The 21,300-nt window shown below is 40.2% G+C and overlaps 1 protein-coding gene across 1 annotated transcript in view; it reads right to left on the bottom strand.

The window, feature by feature from the left end:
- diaph2 (diaphanous-related formin 2) overlaps positions 1-21,300 on the bottom strand; it is a 410,316-nt gene that overhangs the window by 39,913 nt on the left and 349,103 nt on the right. The window contains 2 exon segments of the mRNA XM_028589075.1: positions 7,170-7,220; positions 8,751-8,843. Of these exon segments, the coding sequence (XP_028444876.1) occupies positions 7,170-7,220; positions 8,751-8,843 (144 nt within the window).

Below are 21,300 nucleotides of genomic sequence, written 5' to 3'. Positions count from 1 at the left end.
TCAAGCATTACAGGAACCTTCATAGATCCTGCTTCACGTTTTACACTGTATCACAGGGAACCATATCAAGTGTTGATGTTAGTGTTAATTTCCCTTGCTGCCAGATTCATCTCAGAAACATTGTTAACCAAATATGCATCGAAGCATACTCAAAAAAATGAGTATACGATGGAACCGCAGCTTTCTTGCACTTCAGAAAAAGAAGATATGACTTAATTAACACCACTGAAAACATTTTGAATTTATTCAAGTCAGGAAAGCAATACTGCAAGATCCAGATACTTCAAGCTGACAGCATCATAGAGAATAAATAGTAATTTCTTATATAATATAATATCCTTGTTCCCAACATCACTTTTACTATTATGGAACATTTAACATTCTTTGACACATTCTGTCTTTGTCTATAATTGGGAATTACTATTATCACTCATCGCTCACGCTGCCGTTACTTTTATATACCTCCCTATTACAGACATCAAGCCCACCTAATGTGAAAGTTAAATATTAATTCCACCTCATTGAGGCTGACAGATTTTAGTGACTGACACTTCAAATGCAAACATCAGCCTGGACCTTATATCCTATACTTCTATAATAGCCACATCATATTAAGGAGGTCAAAAAAACACATAAGTATGACAGCAGAGGAAGAAGCATTTGAATCTAGCACCACCACTTATTGTCAGTGGAACACATAACCACATAGGATGGCATCCTATTCCACCGCACATTATTTGTTCTCTAGCCGATCATCAGTTGGCCCTGCTGTATGCCTAATGAGCGATAAATATGGTTTAATTCAACAGACACAAGTCGCCCATCCTTCAACACTAAGCATGATGGCTTGGGCGAGATTCCATTGGAATTATATGAGGGCAATTTTTCAGCTAGTGGGATGGTCCGACTTTCACAGGCATTCCTTTGGCTTTAAGCTCTGCAAGTTTATAGGTCTATTAGGAATTCATCAAACAATGAACGATATCAATCTTATTGTGTGAGTGTGCCCTGGGTAAAAATAAGATGAAACCTTCCATTATGGGACCTCCAAAGCTTATTTGCCCTCCAAAATTGATCCAGCAATGACAATTTACACTTAGGGTGACCTTTCATAACTGCCCACATACTTGAAAGCCAATATTGTTTGGAGAGTGAGCAAGAAAAAAAAAAAAGCAGCCCACTGCAAACGCTCTGGGATATTATTGAATATGATAAGCTAGTAGACATTTTTGCTCTGCAGTTGTTCGTTGATGGTCCACTAGGCGGGAGGGCTGAGTACTTTCTACATCAATGAGGCCCTGTGCCAATGAAGTAAAACAATATTGGACATAGGTGTTGAGAGCTCTGAGTCCATTATAGCACTAGGTCATTGACTTTATTTAAAAAAAAAAAAAAAAAAGAAAAAGTAAGTGTTACCAAAGGGAGCTAGGCTCCACATGATAAGTTTTCATAGACAGGGAGTTGTAAAAGGGCATAATGGCATCAAAAGGGCATCTAGACAGCCCGCTGTAAGCACCCTGTACTCAAGTAGATACTGTACCTTCTGTATAATTTAAACAGCAGAGGGTTTAGGGGGTAAGGGACCCCTGGTTTCCACTCAGAGAGACCGCCTTTAATAAGATTTGATTTATCCTCTCAAAATGGCTGCATGTCACACTTCACTTACTTTACGTCCTCTCTTGGCAGAGTCAAGCAACGAATCAGTTATGCGTCAAGGGTACTCAAATGGTACATAAAATCTTCATCTATATTTTCACGATTGGTTTTCTGCTGTGGATGAAAAATGATCAGGTCCAGAGAAAGGCCCTATGGGTCAATGGGAGGGACAATGGCTTCGTCTATGCCCTAGGACGTCAAACGTTAAATAGAGTGGCTGTCCATGCCTCAGTTCCTTCCCATCAGCCTTTCCCTTTGGCTGTTGTAAATGTCCTTATCTATGAGAAGCAGGTGATAGATTTCAAGCAGCACGTCTCTACAGAGCTCTGCTCTCATCTACTCTATTGATATCTCACATCTACTAAGCGATCCAGGCTATAGCAAGAGGCACTGACACCCTCTGGGTCTCTTCGTCCCAAATCATGTTAGCTCCACTTCCTGCAGGATCGCCTCTAGGGTTGCCCCAATGAATAACATCTATCAACACCCTGAAGTGGAAGCCGGGAGCTTGTGAAGGCAAAGGGCTTTAGCCATCAACTCAGAGACACCCTAAGCAACAAACCTTATCCGATATGTGACACAAGCTTGCACATGTGTGCGTGTGAAACAGTACAGGAGAACAACTGCTAGAGGTTGAGAGACAAGAGAGAGACAAAGTGATGGGTGCAACATATGTGTGAACATATTAATTGCTAAGGGAATGACGGTCACTCATCAAGTATTAAAAGAAGATCTATGTCACAAATGACATTGTGGGTTACTAGAGAACTTCAGTCTTTATCTTTGCCAGCATCTCCTTTTTACAGACACTTTCATTTGGTCTTTTCATTTGCCTCCTTCCAAATTCATCCCCTTTCTTCCTTTAAAATTTCATGAGAGAAAATAGGTAATTTAATCTTCATTAAACTTACAGGGGGCACACTCTCTGGCCTGACCAGCTGAATTAACTGCTAGGCTTCAGGGGATTAGACAGTTGGGCTGAAATTCCGTAACCCTGACAAGCATTATATCATTGCATCTCTATTTTTTAATGGGAGTGAGATGATCCCTCCCTGTTCAATGTCAAATAAGTCCTTAAGAGGCTTACTATATAGAACAGAGGAGGGAACTTTTGATGGACTGACCTGTGAAGGTGAAGCAGGAGAGTGGGGCAGAGAGAAGGAAAGGGAGAGGCCCTGGTTTGGGATTGTAATGACGTTGAAAAGGCAGTAAATAAATAAGATTGGCTTGGTTCTCTTTGAAATCTGATTGATGTGTCTTTTGGGATGCCCCCCAGTATGAAAGACCTACTGAGTCTGTGGCTTTCATCCCTGACCGAAAATCGATGAGCCAGGATGTATGAGAGGCTCCTGCTCACTACCCACCATTCTCCTGCAAGATACCCAGGTAACTGTCTCAACAGAAAGGGAATAGGCGATAGAAAAGGAGTTGGCTAACCCACATTCTTTCTTATCCTTATTCAAGTAAAACCTAATTGTAAAGTACACTGTCTGCAAAAAATAAAAAGTAAAAGAGTAATACTGTATATAGTGCGAAACCAACCACATTCAACACCACAAACTACTTGATATATTATCTTCCTGAAATGAGACTGAACCCACAACAGAAATGTGGCTTTCCTGGTATCCATCAATCCATCCAGCTTCTGTGTGTTGAATTAGGACTGGCTGGTGTAATTGCATAACACATGAGTATGGCCTCCCGGGTTAGGTTTTCCATCTTACACAAAGTGGAGACAAGGAAATAGGAAATGCTTCTGGAATTGGGTGTAATTGTGACTGGCGGCATCTAGAATTGTGTTCTGACACTTGAGGTAGTCTGCTGGATGTAGTTTAGCCGGAAGGACGACAAAAGCTACATGCTGGGTTTAAATGAACTCCTTTGACGTTAGCGAAGATTCTTGTGCGACTGAGAGACTGACAGGAGGTTAATCAAGCTTTAAAGCATGAGATTACAACAGACATGACAAGCAGGACTGAATAGATTTGGCACACTGTCTGATAGAAATGTTTAAAGAACCTTCTCCACCAGTAAATTCAGAGACTAAAATGCTGTTAGTCCCCGAGTCAGAGAGAAAGCAAATATGTACACAACAGAAGTACAGAAACATTAAAGTTGCTGTACTGACCCAAAAATGATACCATCATTCTTTAAATACTGACTAAAACGTTGACAGCTCCCACCATGCACTAAGAAGTGACGACCCAAAGACTTTTTCACCAAATTGTCCGTCACTGGGGAACTTAATTGTTTCTCTTTACGGAGAGTACTTGGAAAAAATTCCCTCAAACTGTGCGTAAAGATTTTTGTTTGTCCCCTTCCATTTTTCTTTTATTAAATGTGATCTGGATATGTGTTCAGGTGCTATAGAGCATAGGGGGAATTTATCTCATCTCATGAAAGGGGACAAACACAAATCCTTATGCACAAATCCCCCTATGCTCTATAGCAACTGAACTCATTTCCAGATTCCATTTAGAAAAAATCCATGGAGCCAGCATGTCAAAAGGATTTCCCCCTCTCATCACCTCAGGGTAGAGAATCCATGCAGCTGTTTATCAAACCACAGTTCGGGTTCCATATCAATAAACACGGAGCCGTCAGTGCATTCTGGTAGCATAGTGGTATGCACTAGGAAAAAAAAGTGAACTGAGAAGTGTCTGATGCACAATGCCATGCAGGAGAGAGAGTCATCATTGGAAAATAGGTCACAGACATACAGAATATTCAAGTACATCAAGCATATTCCTAAACAAAGAGAGGCAGTGTTTAGTTTTACAATGATCACATGGCATGACATGGCCAACCATATTTGCCGGTATTTGTCAGGGTCCAGGTAGCATCCACCCAGCAACATCTTCCACGCAGGGTACATCCCACCAGCATGTTCATCGTCTGGGTCTCCTCCCAGTTGGACATGTCAAGAATACATCAACAGATCAGGATGGTGATCAGGAAGTATCCTTATCAGATGCCCGGACAACCTCAACTGACTTCTACAGCACAACAGAGCTGCACTTTTACTTACAGAGGGCTATTTTCTTTGGGAGGAACCCAGACAGCCAGCAAAACAAACCCTGGCATTCCTGTCCATGATCTATTTTTTTCTGTCACTAGCCAGAGTTCTTGACCATAGGTGAGGGCCGAAACTTAAATTGGGAAATTGGGGGCTACACTTTCATGCTTAGCTTCATCCTTACCAAGACAGTACAGTACAATGCTGGCAAAACTGCTGAAGCTACAAACTGCATGTCCCATCTTATGCTCAATCTTTCCCTCTGTCATGAACATAGTCTTGCATTGCCAGACCTTCCTCCACAGCGCTACGGAGGAGGGTCTGGCTAGTCCACCAAAGCAAAACTGTGATTTTACAGGCATGGCGTTCCTACCCATCAATCCACCTAATCGTTCCTTCCCCTGCAGAACTATGGTGCACTAGATGGTGCCCTCTCCAGGACCCACCTAGACTACTAGAGGGCCTAACAGTCCAAATGGTACCACACAGGCACAGACAGCCAGAGCCTTTCTTTATCCGCATGTTCATTGAAATATTGAACATAGCAGTGCTAGCAGTGCTAATCTGGGGTTCATAAGTATTAGCACAACCACTCAGCGATTGTCACTCTGTATGTCCACAGCTGTGGAAAAGTTGTTCCAGGAGTTTGGTTCTATTGTTGTGCATAGAGTTAAACGTATCTATATTTAATTGCTACTTCCACGCCTTGCGTACTAGCAACAGCTTCTTCCCACTAAAGAGGTAACATTCCACATCTTTAGAGACGGTTTTCATAGCCAGGTGTCAGCTTGCCAAGGTCCTCTCCTTGGCTTACTTAAAAATTACTTTAAAAGCTTCCGGTTAATTAAATATTAACACGTTTCTTTCTTCTTCTGAAGTGAACATCAAAATAAATAAATAAATTGTTTTAGCATCACACTCTACGTACGTTTGAGATATACTGTCATCCATGAAAAAAACAGCAATGTCAGGTACTTGGACATGCAATCAAAACAAATTGAAAATAAAAAAATAAATATATTAGGGCAAGAGAGACATTTTTGCAAGACACACAGCACCAATCTCTTGAGAGTTGCAGACATTTTTAGTCAAAGTTGCCTCAAAGTAGGCTTGCACAGTAAGGCATACAAGGCAATAATCCTTCAAAAATAGGCATATCTGGGGTTCTGTTGCACATCAGTTAGCCATTTACCAAACATATAGGAAAAAAGAAAGGTATTACACAACACAATATTGAGTGGCCAAAGCAATGGGCAAACCTCCCCAGCAAAACACTTCCCAAACATTGCCACAAGACTGGAAGTGATATCATGCTCATAGACTAACAGGAAGAGCAAGACAATTCGATAATAACTGGAGCTGCTCTACAAGACAGAAATTATGCCAAATGAATAAAAAATGATAGCGTGACCGCTATTAGGATTGTATTAGTGTTGCAAGATTAAAGGTGCAGTAGGTAAGACTTATAAAACTAACTTTCTGTCATATTTGATGAAACTGACCCCACGTTCGAGTAGAACTACATGGAGCAGGTAATTAAAAAAAAAAATCTGGCTCCTCTGGCACCACCTACAGCCTGTAGTGCGATTTGCAAAAATCCACCGCTCCCTGTTCAGATGCACCAATCAGGGCCAGGGGGGTGTCTAACTGCGTGTCAATCACTGCTGGAAAGGGGGGAGGGACTGAGAAGTTGTCGATGTTAATTTTTTTTGGCTAAATCCTACCTACGGCACCTTTAAACATTTAGGATCAAGGGGCCAACACAAAGGCAACTTCAATACGAGTTAACCTTACTGTATTGGATATTAAAAGTAATTTAAAATTAAAAATGATATGCAATGTAAGATTTACATCATGCCACTCAGCATACCAGCATAATTGACAATTATAGTCTCTCCAGTCTAGATTTTCCTTCTTTACTGCTGCACATTGCAACGTGATCCTATGCTCAAAAGAAATGTATAACTGAAATGAAATATGCTGCATTACTTAAGGTATATGTATTTTTTTTTTTTACTGTAGGTAGACGTGTTAATAACGACTCCTACAATTGACATACATTTGATGTGACCTCCACTGGTGTTAGTTTCACTTGCTCTTATTCCAATAAACACAGGGCACCATTTCATCTGTGAATTTCTGCCTTTTGGCCATTAGCCAAAAGTACAGTTGCTGTAAAATGGTGTTCCACAGTAACTGGGATGATGTTACCTTATGCTACACCTACATAGTGGCAAGGACTTAAAATGGCATGTTGTTGTTCTTTTGTATAGTGTGTTTTGCTTTTTTACAGTAAATCTTACATATTATGCATTTTCATGCTTTGCTTAGTCAAATTCAGTAGCTCAGCACTGCATGTTGTAGACCAGCTCAGTTTGAGTGTTCTGACAGGAAGGACATGTGAGTTATGCAGCCAGGGGAAGTGCAGTAGGAGACAAGGTGTTGCTGGGCCTGGGTTAAAAAGATAGTTAAAAACACACACCTAGGGTTCTGTTACCATAGTTAGCACCCGGCCACCGAGACGATGGACTGGAAGGGCTTTGATCACCTGTAATAATGTTGGTGATAAAAAAACATAAAGAAAGAAAAACAAAATAAAAAGAGAAGAGGGGAAGGATGGTGAAAGAGGAAAAGAGAAATAAACATCAGAGGTGACTCATCTCAGATATTTGGCAAGAATGAACCACATTGAGCCTGGCAAAAACCCTTTAGGTTTGCTAAGACACCTGCACACACATTTAGACACAGGCACAGGCTCACATTAAACCCAAACACAGAAATATGGTATGAAAAAGCTGCAAGTGAAGAATGGAGCTGGTTATGTCTGTTGATAAGCAGCATTATAGGTGTTGAAATAAGAGTAAAGTATCTGTGCATGTGTGTGTTAGTTGTTATACACTTGTGTATGGTTTTTTCAAATACTGAATCATAGTTAAATTATTTTTCATGTATTATATTAATATTTTGAAATTAATTGTTTTGGATTTACAAAGAGCTTTACAATATAATTGTGTTTTTTAAATTGTAACAATTTGTATTGGGGGATAAAATTATTCTACTGCTTTGACTAGACACACATGCACCAATTTTGTCACTAAAGATGAGATATCAGAGTCACAGTGCATACTAGCTTATGTACATTTCGTCAATATGTGAGCATTGCCACAAAAAAACTCAAAATATCTTATTATTAATTCTGCTATGAATAACAATAGCTGATGAATCTGTAATGAATTGAAACACTTAAGTAAATTGAACACAATATGCATTAAATAGGTAAAGAGTAAACAGCGGTCTATTTCAAAATGTACTTCAAATTTAACCCTAAGTATTACAACTCTCTCTTAATGTAAATATTGCCCAGCAACAATCTAAAAAGATAGTTTAGACAGAAATTTGCCTGCTCCACCTTAAAATGGTATGCTCATTTCTACTGCTTGCTTTGTGAGACTTTGTGTCTAATACAGAATCATTGAATCCAGCCATTGGTCAGATTTTTCCCATCCTTTTTTCTACCGCGATTGCCAGTGTGGAAATGGCAGCACCTGTGGCTCTTCTGTAGAACTCTTGAATATGAATTGATCCTGGCACCCCTACCAGGTAGTACTCCCCTGGGTACAGGCCATTCATCATGGCAGAATGGAATGTGTTAACACCAGGATTACACTAAATCAGCCTTGGTCCAACTGCAGCCAGCATGGCTACATTATAATAAGTGCTTTATGAATAGCAAAGGGACAATAAATCGCTAATAACCTTTACTGGGCCACATGTGTGCTTGTTTCTATGACATCTTTCTGTATATGCATATGTTCCTATACGTGTTCATGTTTTATGTGCTTGTTACTCACAAATCATTGAAACTATAGTCAAAAGGACACAAGCACTGGAACACACACTAATTATATACAAACTGGAGAGCAAAGCTTCTTTCATATGATAGACAGCATGCAAACATTTAACAACTACAGGGGGCAGGTGGTATTATTTTCTGCAGACAGGTAAGACTGTTAGAAATAAAAGAAAATTATAAATTAAATTAAAAATGAAATAAAGACAGTGTTTTTCGCTGCCTTACCATTGCGTGGTGTTCGTTTTCGTCGATCACGGAAGGCTGCTCCAGACTGTAGAGCTTCCATTAGGCTATCCATCACACCGGTTTCATCTCCCTCTGTGAGAGAACAGAAAATAGAGGCAAAATGTTTTATAGAATGAAACATACATTAAAACAGGATAAAGTATATAATAACACATGCATATGGGTCTGTACAGGTACAGGCCTAAGCACACACCTTTTTACATTACTGCTTCAAGGTCTAATTCTAGGTATTCTGGTGTGAAAGCAATGGATGCCCTCTCACTAAAGGTGAGCAGAGTGAGAAATAAACAAGGTTTTTATGGACTGTATGAGTGAGACAGAGGCCTGTCACTCAGGCCTGTCCTTTTTCTTTTTACAGAGGAGGAAAAATATATATAGAGCTAAGCAACTAATACAGGCAGAGGAGCCTCAGGATGAAAGCATCCACTGATGGTCATTGACAGATATTCTTTCTGTGGCTAACGCATGGGAGCTAAGTGCTCTTTACAAAGATTTAGTGTGGAGCCGCTCAATACCCGGGCGCTCTATCATTGTTCAGTCAATGACACCGGGTCCGGACTTCGAAAATCATCCCCCCAGCCCACCATTCCAACTGTTGTGTGGATCCATGAAACTAGAGAACTGGAGGCAGTTGGCATGGCTGAAGAGACAGGTAGGAGACACTTAAAACGCTATGAGGCCAACAGCATGAAATGTTGTGCCCACGCTGTGCACATGCAGCATACTGTTCAATGAAAACAGGGTTCAAAAATAAGCTTGGATTCTATATCTGGGTCATCTATCTTTACGCCCCAATACTAATGAGTCAGAGGGGCACCCTTTTTATCATTCTGGTCCAGAACAGACATTATTTTAAACTAGGATCATTAGAGTGACTTATTGTGGAGCTGGAGACTTGGCCATCAATTCCTTTGCATACATGAGTGAACTAGCTCATCCCCAATGTTTACCATCAGGGTCCAGGCATCTTGTTTCTCTACTGCGCTTACAGCTATAGCTGAAGGGAAACATTCGAAAATAAGTGGAGACAACTGCACACAGCACTTTTCCAGACACTGGGGTGATCAATCTTCTGTAACTTGCGTGTGCTCAAAGAGACACGACACTCAGGCAAATTGAATTTATGAACAAAACACATTGACACTCAATGCTACACGATTAATTTAAGGAAATGGCACATATTTTGCCATTACCAGAGAAATTCACGTTTTCCTCTTCTCCTCCAGCAACAAACCACCCAACCTGCAAGCAGTCATGCAAGTAAAAGAAGATAGCACAACTAAGAATAGAAACATGTCTTTTGTAAATTTAAAAAAATGCAACTCTTAACTCGTGCGCACACTAATTTTGCTCTCATTCCTTCTCTTTCTTCCTCAAGTCCTTCCCAAGGGCTACTTTGAAATCAAAGTATCTGTTCCGGCTGTGTGCTGTGCTTAAAAGCAATTCCGATTAAATCAAGCTTAATTAGACCAGCTTTATCAGAACAAAACCAAAACCGAGCCAAGTAGTGCTTATCTCAAATTGCAGTACTACACCTCAGATAGCATGCTCATTGGTTTAAAAGGGGGAGCATGGGTTTTATCTGCTGTGGACCTAAAGAACAATATGGTGAACAACTTGCAGCTACTATAACTGTATCAACTCCCAAGATCTTTAGCTACTACTTCTTCTTATGTAGGCTAGCAAGGACACATTGTGAGTCTGACAGAAGAAAGTGTTAAGTGGCAGGTAAACATGTATCTACAACCACCTTGGCACAAGAAACTTTTTGACAGCTTCTTCTTGGAGACCTAGACATCACAGGGGGCACCTGACACTTTGATCAATTTGTCCTACTTCCAGCTTAACTGTAGCACCATTCATCATTTGTAATGGCCAGGACTTGGGAGCCCTAGTAGATTGAGGTTCAGCGGGAGGACTGCAGACACAAAGAACCAAAATGACAAAAATGGGAAACATACTCCCCAGTCACATACAGTGCTCAATTAACTATGTTCCATTGAACCACAGCTTAAACTTGAGCAGCCTTACTCTTAAATTGTCACAAATGAGCCTTCAGACTTACATATATATGCATTCAGACTTATATATATATGCATTTGTGTGTATATATTTAACAAAGACAAGGTAAGCCCTTATTAGAAAAAGAAATAAAACTGAATATTATTTGACTACACTTATTCCAGTAATCCCCAGGGCAAACGTTTTTCATCACTTATTGTAACATTGCCCACTTTAGCAGACATTTCTGCCTCGTTCCTACGATTCACTCTTGTCTTATTTTGAGCTGTTAAACCTAGGGCAAATATTCATCCGCTTCTCATTAGCAGCAGTGGTAGATTGCATGCGGAGGAATTACAGAAAAGCTAACCTTTTATGCCCAAAGATCTTTCTGAAGAGGAAAGATCCCCTCTGCTCACAGGAAATTGCTTTCTAAATGGGTTAAGATGGGCTAAGACCCAAGACATTGACAAACCCTTCCAGTTATGAAACACCTTGCTGGGCACCCCAACAGACAGCCCCGGGGTCCTTTAATGATCTTATTAAAGCTTGTGGAAGTGTGGAACATGGTTGGTGCTTTTGCACTTTTACGTACTTTCTTAAACAGCAAAACCTTTAAGAGCAGAAATAAAGCTCTGTGAAACTCTACCTCCCAGAGAGAGATGGTGTACCTGTTCCATATCTTTCCAGTGCCAAATGTAACAGTGAGCCCTGGGGATTGGCTCACTCTGCAATATATTTACAAGCGGCACTATCACATTTTCTAATTAGAAGGGATGACAAGAGCAATGTGCTCTCAGCAGGTTGGCACAAAAACTTCACACATCAGATTCGCTTTTCCAGAAGAAAAAAAAAGTACCTACAGTAAAAGTGAAAGAAAGCGGCTGCGATGTACTATTCACCAATCCCAGGAGCTGAACACAAAGTCAAGTGTCAACAGTTGGGAGGGAAAAAAGGGAGGGCTAGGAAAAGCGTAAGCACAGATATTGTAAGTGCTACAATTGAGGAAGAAACATGTAAAGGGAGAGAATGAGGGAAGAGGCATAATACAGGTAGAAAGATGAGAGAAAGACAGCGCAGACTGGCAGCTAGGAAGAAAAGGGAAGTGTGTGTGGCGGAGTGGGTTATTGAGAGGGACTAGTGGAGCGAGCCATGACACAAGGCCATAAAACACCTTCCTGGCTACTTGACGCCCTGAGCCCAGTGACATTTAATTATTTCTATAACTTACACTGCAGTATGCAAGCACAGGCACACAGACCCTCACCTACACTTAACAAACCTGCCTACACATTTTTAGTGATACAAATGCATGTTGTATATTTGCAAGACTATTGGCTCCACTTAACTAACCTAAATTTATGGGGCAGATTTCTCAGCTGACAAATGAGTTTGACAAAGACAGTGAGGGATGAAAAGATAGTTAGAGAGAGGCAGACAGAGAGTCTACTACGACTAATGTCAGCAGGATGACCTATACCCATGGCTGCTCATGGCAAGATCAGTTAGAGGAGACACAGGACTCTAGCCAAGTCTTTCAGAAAACCCAATGCATCATCGAAAGCCTCCATACAAACTCTTAAACCTCAGTCAAGGAACCAATTAGGAATCAAACAAACAAGCTTAAATTATGCAAAACCTGACATCTCATTTGTTTATTTCTGCCAATTAAAATCAGCCATCTACAACAATCAGAATATGTATATAACTACAGAGTAAAAGAACAGCTGTCGCCTCAAAAACGTGACAAAGCCTTTCACTCAATCATTCAAGCAGAAAACCTTGCATGTATTTGAATGAAATGCTGGGCTTTTTTTTCAAACACCAAAGGCATTGCATTCCTATAATTATGCAGCAGTGTCAACAAAGCGTGTTCATAAATTCAATTTGCTATCTGTCATCTCCTGCATGTTGTGCTGGGGAGAAAAAACACAGTGGATCGATTGAGACTTCAATTTCTGATGGCTCACATGCAGCCTTCATGATTCATGGGGGAAAAGAGAGACAAATAAATCATAGAATTCTAAAAAGCTTTTGTCTGGTACGTGTGGGTTTCTAATATAATGGCAAATTATGACATCCTTTATGCCACGAGTTAAACTGGTAGCAACAGTGGCATGTTAATTGAATAATAACAGATAAATAACAGCGTAAGCATACAAAATAATGACATTTGTCAAAGTCACATATTTTAATCAATCACAGCTACATATCCTCTGTATTTATCTAAGCATAGCACTCTCCTCTATAAACAAATTGAAGTTTTTGACATGAGGAATAGCGGGCATGGGAGAGATGTCTATTTTCTACTACTATCCACTATCCTTCCAGTAGCCAATCCCTGAGTCTAATTTGCACTGTAATGAGATCTAATGAGTGCTTACAGGCCTTGTGCTTGATGAATTGAAACCACTGTGAAAGAGGAACACAGTCAGAGTTTAACCTCACCCCAGTCGCCCTCCATGACTCCAGTAGAGAAGATGAGAAAGAAAAGAAAGAATGAAGAGGAAAGGAACAAGTTGTTCCCATTTTTTTTTTTTTGCTTGCTGCGGATTGTTTTTGAACACATTTGAGCCCATCTGTTCCCCCACAGAGAGTCACCTGTGCAATTAACCCGGACCATTAGCCGTGAAACAAAGGCCTCGGTGGAGGGAGGGGAGTATTGCGTTATGGCCAGGTGGAGAGGCATCAACCACACTTTCTTTTAATCTTGCCTCCCTCTCTCTACTCTCACTTATATGCACGTGGTTTTGTGTTACTTTTACATCTGAATTCAGGCTCAGCCACCTAGACATACACAACCACCTGCATTACTCAATATCCCTCTCCTCTTACCGCTCTGCTGTTTACTAATTTACTGAGTGGAGTCACCCCCCCACTCCCTTCGCCCTCTTTACCTGCAGTCCCAGCAGTTTCTAAGACCCAGGCAGGCAGAGAACATTACTGCCACAGAGAACACATGTGCCCGAAGGACAGAAGTCATGCACCTGTTAGATATCTTTCCTTTGTTTTTCACTCTTTCCCCTTTTTTCCATCTCCCTGCTGTCCAACCACCCAACTCTGACAAAAGCCTTGACACAATGACCCAATAAACATTTCAGACAGGTCTTTATTTTATAATTTGTTTAATGTGGTGTGTGTGTGTGCATGTTACTAGTTAACTTCAGTGAAAAAGAGAGGATGAAAAAGGAGAAAGGAAGGGTAAGATGGCTAATAAAAAAGACAGATTTGCTTGCTCATTCATATGGATTGTTTCACTGTAACAACTTGATGAGCAAACCCACTCATGTCCTCCCTAACTCAATTAAGGATGCTCCCACAACCCTCCATTCCAGGGGGAATGGCAGCGTAGCTTCTACTTTCCTCTTGATATGAGCCCCTGTGTGGCGCCAGGGTCAGGGGGGAGAGAGGAAGGGAAAATGTGGAGAGAGGGAAGAAGGGAAAGGTGGGTGGGAGGTGAGAGGTGTATTGTGCTTGACATGCATGAAGTAGAGACAAGTGTTGGAGCTGGGCTGGCCTGGTCACCGCAGGCCTGATCCCATACCCTAAAAGAAATAGAGATATCCTGACTTCAAGAGACTAGGAGGAAACGTGGAGAGAAGTTGGATGTCGACAAGGGAAAGATGAAAGTGGATTAGCCGCCGTGGCGATTTGCATTCTGTGTTGGAACGAAAGCCCCTGCGATGCCCCGAATAGCTGGATGCATGAATAAGTAAACAAACAAAAACAAAAATAAACCCTCCATCTGGATGGATGCTGCCAGGCCCCAAGTGAGAAACAGTAGGGAGGGGAGGTTGGGAGATGGGAAGAGCGGGGGCTTGCAATGTAGTAGTCACCACACTCTGCTTCCTCTGCTATAATTTACTTCCACCCCCTCCCCCCAGTTACCATATTGCTATCACCATCTATCCACTGCTCCTGGCTAGTTACTAACTGCCCAGTAACACCACCAACACACAAGGGAGAGCTCCAACCCAGCACTGACAGATGTTAAGTTGACACACTTTCTCTAAGCCACATGGGGTCAACATGTCAGGGTGCCAGCAGGGCCACAGAAGCTGGTCATCACAGCAGAATAGACCCCTAGCGCCACTTTTCCATAGGCTAGGTACTGCTAAATTTAGCTGCAATATGGCAGACCATAAAACATATGCATTTTCACAGTTGCCTAACACCAGGAGATAAACGCTGATCAAAATGTGTGGTCTTACAGGCGACTAGATAGAAAGCCCAACTTCTATAAGGCTCACTCTGTTCAACTTTCAGTAGTATTGGATCACCTGAGTAAAGAGTAGCTCTGGTTTGGAGTTTCTCTTTTTTTGTTACCTCATCTAATAGATTCCAGTGTCTATGTTTTCTGATCTGCTCTTTGCCATGATATCAGAGCAGTTGTGAAATCTGCTACTATGATTATAATGTTATAGCATCTTTCAAATCCTTCTGTTAGCATACAATCTGTTTTTGTTTGTAGGAAAAAAAGACAATCCCAGTGAAAGTTGGTGTAGTCTGTGTTGATAATTTAACTTCATTCTAGTTCCTCAGGTTAAATCCTTAGAAGGGGATTGGTGCTTTAATGAGCATTGCTACCTAGCACAGTGTCTTTTTAAATAAGACCACTGGGAGGAATTTTCAAATCCTACACAGGAGCTTTAATGCAATCACACGTTTTGCTGCTACTTCACATTAAAATTTGTTTTAACATGCTAAGCACTAGAAGGCTTCTATTCAATTTGATTTGAATTATGTTTTATTACTATGTTTTATATATTATTGCTTATTGTTTTATTGATGGTGCTATTGTTCCTATTTCTTTATGATTAACACTTATTCTGTTTGTTGTTTTTACTCTGTAAAGGACCTTGTCTTGAAAAGGTGCTATATAAATAAAGTTTTTTATTATATTGTTATCATTTTTGTTATGACGCAGCAACAGGAAGTGAATCCTTAATTCTCAATGTTAGTGATGGACCGCTTGTGACTAGTGTACTTCAAGGACAATTTCAGTGTTAGTTTTTTTTTGTCAGTGGATTGGTTTTAAATATTGCAGGGGAGGTATTGTCAACAGAGGATGCAGTTGCAGTGAGCTAGTTAGATGAAAAGTTCCGGGTGACAGCCATTTCTATTGCAGTTTGGGTGAACCTCAAACCTTTTAACACCTTTTACTGTGCTGCTATGGACAACAACGGCCATGATCTGTTAATGCCATGCCAACATCACAGGCTCTGATCACAGTTGCATACTGTATGTGTATGGCAGGGCATTGCAACTTTACAGACATTTATCATATGTGAGTGTTACCAGGGCCACTTAAATGCATCAGGTTATTAAAATGGAAGGGATGTAAAGAGGTTTTGGCATGTGGAAGTATATTAAGATGCTATACATATTTTTGGGTTTCATCCAACCAGGGCAGTGTAGATTACCAATTTTACACGAGTGGCACATTTGAGTTTTGGAATCCTGATCATTATAACATCTGAACCAAACCACACATGGGCTGTTTGCATCACTAAAAGGCGGGGCTGTCTGGGGAAGCTAAATGGATTTGACAATGGGATTTGATGGTCTTTGTAGTGAGGGTAATTAGGTTTGATTGACTGTAAAGTGACTAGTGAGGTCCAGATTTGGGAGGGGAAATGATCAGACACTTGAACCACCCACAAATTAATGAGATTCAACTGTGCCTGAGTTGATTTCACCAAGAAAAAGGAGAACATTTACAAAAGCAATGGGATGAGAAAAAAGAACATGGCAGGATGAGTATAGTGAGTGTGAGACACAAAAAGAGAGACACGCAGACTCGGAGGGAATAAGAGAGAGAAAACCGGAAAGGTAGAGATATCTGATGCATATCTCACTTCCTCAATTGTGACCTTAACTAAATTAAGTTAAAGATAAAAGTGATTAAAAGCTTTAAGCTGCAATTTAATTAGTGTTCTTTGTCTTTCTCTCAATTCAAAAGAAAGTGTCACAAGATAAAAAAATGTGAAACAATACAAATTCAGCTTGACAATTTACTGCATGAGGAAGACTGACAAAAATGTGAAAGAGACTATTCCCTGGTGTTGCTTTTAGTTGCTAATGACCTATGGTATTTAAGATATATTATTAAAAGGCTACCTATGAAGCCAGGCTCGTTTTCCTCATGCTGACATTTATTTATGGAAATGCATTGGAAATGTCCTAATCTGGGAGGATGAGTATTGGATAAGTATTTTATTGTATTACCTTCACTTACGAAACGTCATTTTGTCAGTCAATCAGATTTAATCCTTGCATGTCATTTGTTTGAGAATAATTCTCCTTTCTACATGTTTCTATTCAAGCTGCTTGCTCTTTACGGGCCTTAGTTGAGATGCAGTCAGCCATATTCTGTGCGGCATCATCGCCTTAAGGCAGATTCCGATTTCGACTGGAGATATAGCACAAACTAATATGCTGTTATTTATTAGAATGTGTGTATGACAACAGATAATGCTGGTGCCCTTGTTCCCGTCTTTCAAGGTAATGATGGAATTCACCAATCTATACTCAGGAGTTTCAGAGCATGCCTTGCACATCTTGCACTCTGGATCGACACAGCTCAAATGCCAGGACAAAAAAAAGAAGAAGCAATTTGTTCAGAGTTTGGCATTCCACTGCTGCAGCATCCATATGCAGATGTAGTAAAAGATCCCTCATTCTTATAACTCATCAGATACTACAAATATATAACCAGACAAGGAAGCCATCAGTAGCATGACAAAGAAATGACACTTTTGGGAATACACAGGCAGCAAATGCAGAAGCATTGTGCCATATATCATCATTATGTTCTAGAAAGGTCTGTCCTCGTTCGTTATATTCTGTAGAATACATGAAGGTCAGCTTTAGCTTCCTAATACTAGCTTCATTTCCTAAGCTACGCTGGAATGGTGAGTCTTCTAAGAAACATTTCTTTTATCTACTTAGGTTTTATGACCTTCATGTCTCTATAAGGCTATCTCCCCTGGTGATATTGTTTGCCATGTCGGCTATGCTGCGGAGACACTATGCAAACTTAGAGAGCAACCCTGTCCACCCCACCTCCGCCTGTCAGCGCCTGTCTATGATCACCTAGCTGGCATGGCTGCAACGCAGGTATGCACTGGCCTACCGGCAGCTGTCAGTGTCACACTAAGCCATCAATCCACATCTCTGCCACTGTCATTCCTGACAGGGCTACGCCAGCCACAGCCAGTCAGCCAGCTGCACAGAAATATGTCAATTTAGTTTAGCATGCCACACTAATAGACACCTGAATTTGAAAAAATGTGCTTTGGTAAACAAAAGAAAAACAATTACTTCCACAACTGTATCTTTCAGGAAAATGCACAAACAGGAGAAAACACAGGGAAAAGAGAAAATGCACTCAGATGAAGACATGTTAGCTTTATAGAATCAATACAAGTAATCTTAATAAACTCCATTAGCCTCTAAGAATAGTGAATCTTGGTTTCTATGGTTGGGATCTTAAATGCGTATTATCTAACAAATGTTACACATGGATTTTCTTAAATTTACATTTAAAATTCTGGATAATACTGAAATGTACACAAAAATGTAACTACAGGCACCGTAGTCGGAAATGCAGTCAAAGCCTACACTAACTTATTTTGCTGATATTTAGTATTTGTATTTAGTAAACGGAATGCTTTTTTGAGAGGAGCCCACTTTTATTTATGTAAACATACACCACTTCATCCTCAAAGTGTGAAAGGTTGACAAGGAGGATGCATAAATAGAAGCTGCAGGCCCATCATTGTCAACATGCCAACTGCTCTCTGCAGAGAATCATAGAGACATGGAGACCTCATTCTAGCAGGCCTTTGCTGAACAGGAAAAATGCCAGATAGACGACTATCAGCAGCACAAAAAAAAAAGCTTTTGGTGAGGAAAGGAAGACACAAAAATAATTGTAAAATGTATTAAAATGGAAAAAGAAACACGATTTAAGGATTCACTTACAACAAAAAACAACCCATACACTGCAAGCAGGGTCTTCCATTACATACTGTACATTTATTTGTTATTTTTAAATATCTGTGACTGGGTCCCTTTGAGAAGTTTAACATAATAAGAGCTATGATTTCTACTAATGGGCTCATTTTTAAACACAGTGAAAGAGTATGAGGTATACACAACTTCCAGCTATTGTGTGAAGAAAGACAACCGCATTAAGGGCGATAGTAATGTGTGTTTAATATTTATAATAACACAAAACCTATTTTTCCACTATAATATTCCCTCAGAGCAACCCAATGTATGGGTCTGCATTCTGCTGGTGTCTGCAAGCTGTTGCAACAATGGATTGAAGCGGCTGAGTGGGCTCTAATTCATACAGTAAAAAATGATCACTTTGCAGGTAAAACCTAATCATAAAAACAGCATCTGTGGAGCCTCTTAATGTGTTTTAGTGTTTCAATAATACTGTCTAGGACCGTTTTAATCATTCATTTTACATAGTTTGTTACAAAAGTTTGTTTTCCAATCAAATAATCATATTTTGAGATGTAAGATTAGTTAAGAAAATGATGTCATTTAAAAACACATAAATCCAGTTGGATTACATATAATGTGTTTAGTCAAGTAAGATAGCAGACAGTTGGTACACCCATAAAAGGTGTTGTAAAACTTGTAGGCTACAGCCAATATGGTCCTAAACTTGATATTCCTCAGGTTGGCAATAAAAACGTTTTTCAGAGGTTAATATGGTGAAGGGGGCTGTTACACAAGCTACTACAACTATTCACATACTGAAAACTATACCGTATAAAGTAAGTCTGAGAAAAGTTGACAGTAAACATGTTAAACCCAAAATTCTTCACTATTTATCTGTGGTACCTGTGAGAAATGCCTGGACTAAATAAAATGCTCAAATAATGTTTTTTTGTCCTGGTTGTTTGTTTATTCTTATGTGCCTTATGCCAAGATGCATTGTGCTCAAAGCTGCATGTGCGCTTTCCGGCTCTGTTCAAAGCTTAGTGGATTTGACTGGGGTACACAGTTGACATGTGGGTGCAGACACTTGCCCCAGACGGGAGCACTGACCCCGGTGATGCCAGCCAAGTAGGTGGCCAGAGGGGCTTGCTACTCCTCACAAATGCCTTACAGAAACAAAGTCCAGATGCTCTACCATGCTCCGGCTCTTGACACACTCAGCATGCTGCTTGCGACATTATTTCATATGCCACAATAAAAAAAGAAATATCCTGCTGTGGTGAACCATATTACCCTGTTTTAGACAGAAGAATGAGTTGGGTTTATTCTACAGTGTTTAACAGTTATATTCAGTGAAGTAAAACGATTTGGTAAATGTTGAACATCTGGTCAGTTCAAGAGAATATGGAAATCCACTTAAAGCAAATTAAAACAAATGGGGTGACTGGGTAATGATTTCATAAGCAATTTCCTACATTAGGATTTCTAATACTTCACAAGGAAAACACGTTTAGCTCTGCACTTGTCTCATCTAACAATCATGCTTGTTGAAGAAGTGCACATACAAATGCACTTGCAGAGGGTATATGCTGAAGTTTTATCAACTAGGAAATTTTTTAATAATCCGTTTCCTAAACGCATTTGTCGGTTTCCCATCCCCCACCCTGGTGCCATCCTGGCAAAAGCTGAATAAATTAAACTCTCATTAAATATGCATTTCATTGTTAATCATTTGCAAGCGAAGAGGATTAGGTTGCAATTTGTGAAATTACATAAAATCTATCCCTTCTCAAAAATAGCCTCTTGAAATTGCATTAAACACAACAGCATGATCCATCTAACAGTCTTTTAAGCAATAAAATGAGTAAATCAGTAAATCCATTAAAGAGATATTGACCTGTACATAATTCTCATAACACAATGGCCATATGTTTCCTCCATCTGTTCAGGCTAATGGATTTGTACACATAAAAATCTACTATATTCAGGTCAACAAACATATCTATCTATCTATCTATCTATCTATCTATCTATCTATCTATCTATCTATCTATCTATCTATCTATCTATAAAACCAAGGTTAGGATCAAAATAAAGACACTAATAAGTATATTAAACTGGAGATCTATTTTAGTGCATCAATTAGCCTTTTAGCCTTTCAAATACTAAATTAATGTGGAAAATGTTTGGACACGATTCATTTCATTCAGTTTAGTGTTTTGAGTAGTTAGCTAATTGGGAAAGTGACATGAGGGGGCGTGTTTGCGTGACGCTGAAAACGTAGCCGTTGCAGCTGGAGACAATCACGGAAACAGCACGCTGACAGCTGAAAACCACACGCTTACCACACGAAGAACGCTATTGAAGACAAAGATGCTGAAAGACTATTCTTGTTTTCCTACATCATAACTTTTATAAATACACTTTTTAAAAACTACAACAACAAGGAAGAGCGGGGCTAGCAAGGCGAGGACGGCGACGGCGCACGCAGGGCAGCGGACGTGGAGCGACGGCGTGGTCACCGAACAAGCAGCTATCTTCAGACGCAAAACCATGCAGTGTCTGGATG

This window comes from Perca flavescens, chromosome 10 (genome assembly GCF_004354835.1).
Source record: "Perca flavescens isolate YP-PL-M2 chromosome 10, PFLA_1.0, whole genome shotgun sequence".
In the NCBI taxonomy this organism is placed as follows: domain Eukaryota; kingdom Metazoa; phylum Chordata; class Actinopteri; order Perciformes; family Percidae; genus Perca; species Perca flavescens.
Note: the sequence above shows the minus strand (reverse complement) of the source record. Positions and strands in the feature narration are given on the sequence as shown.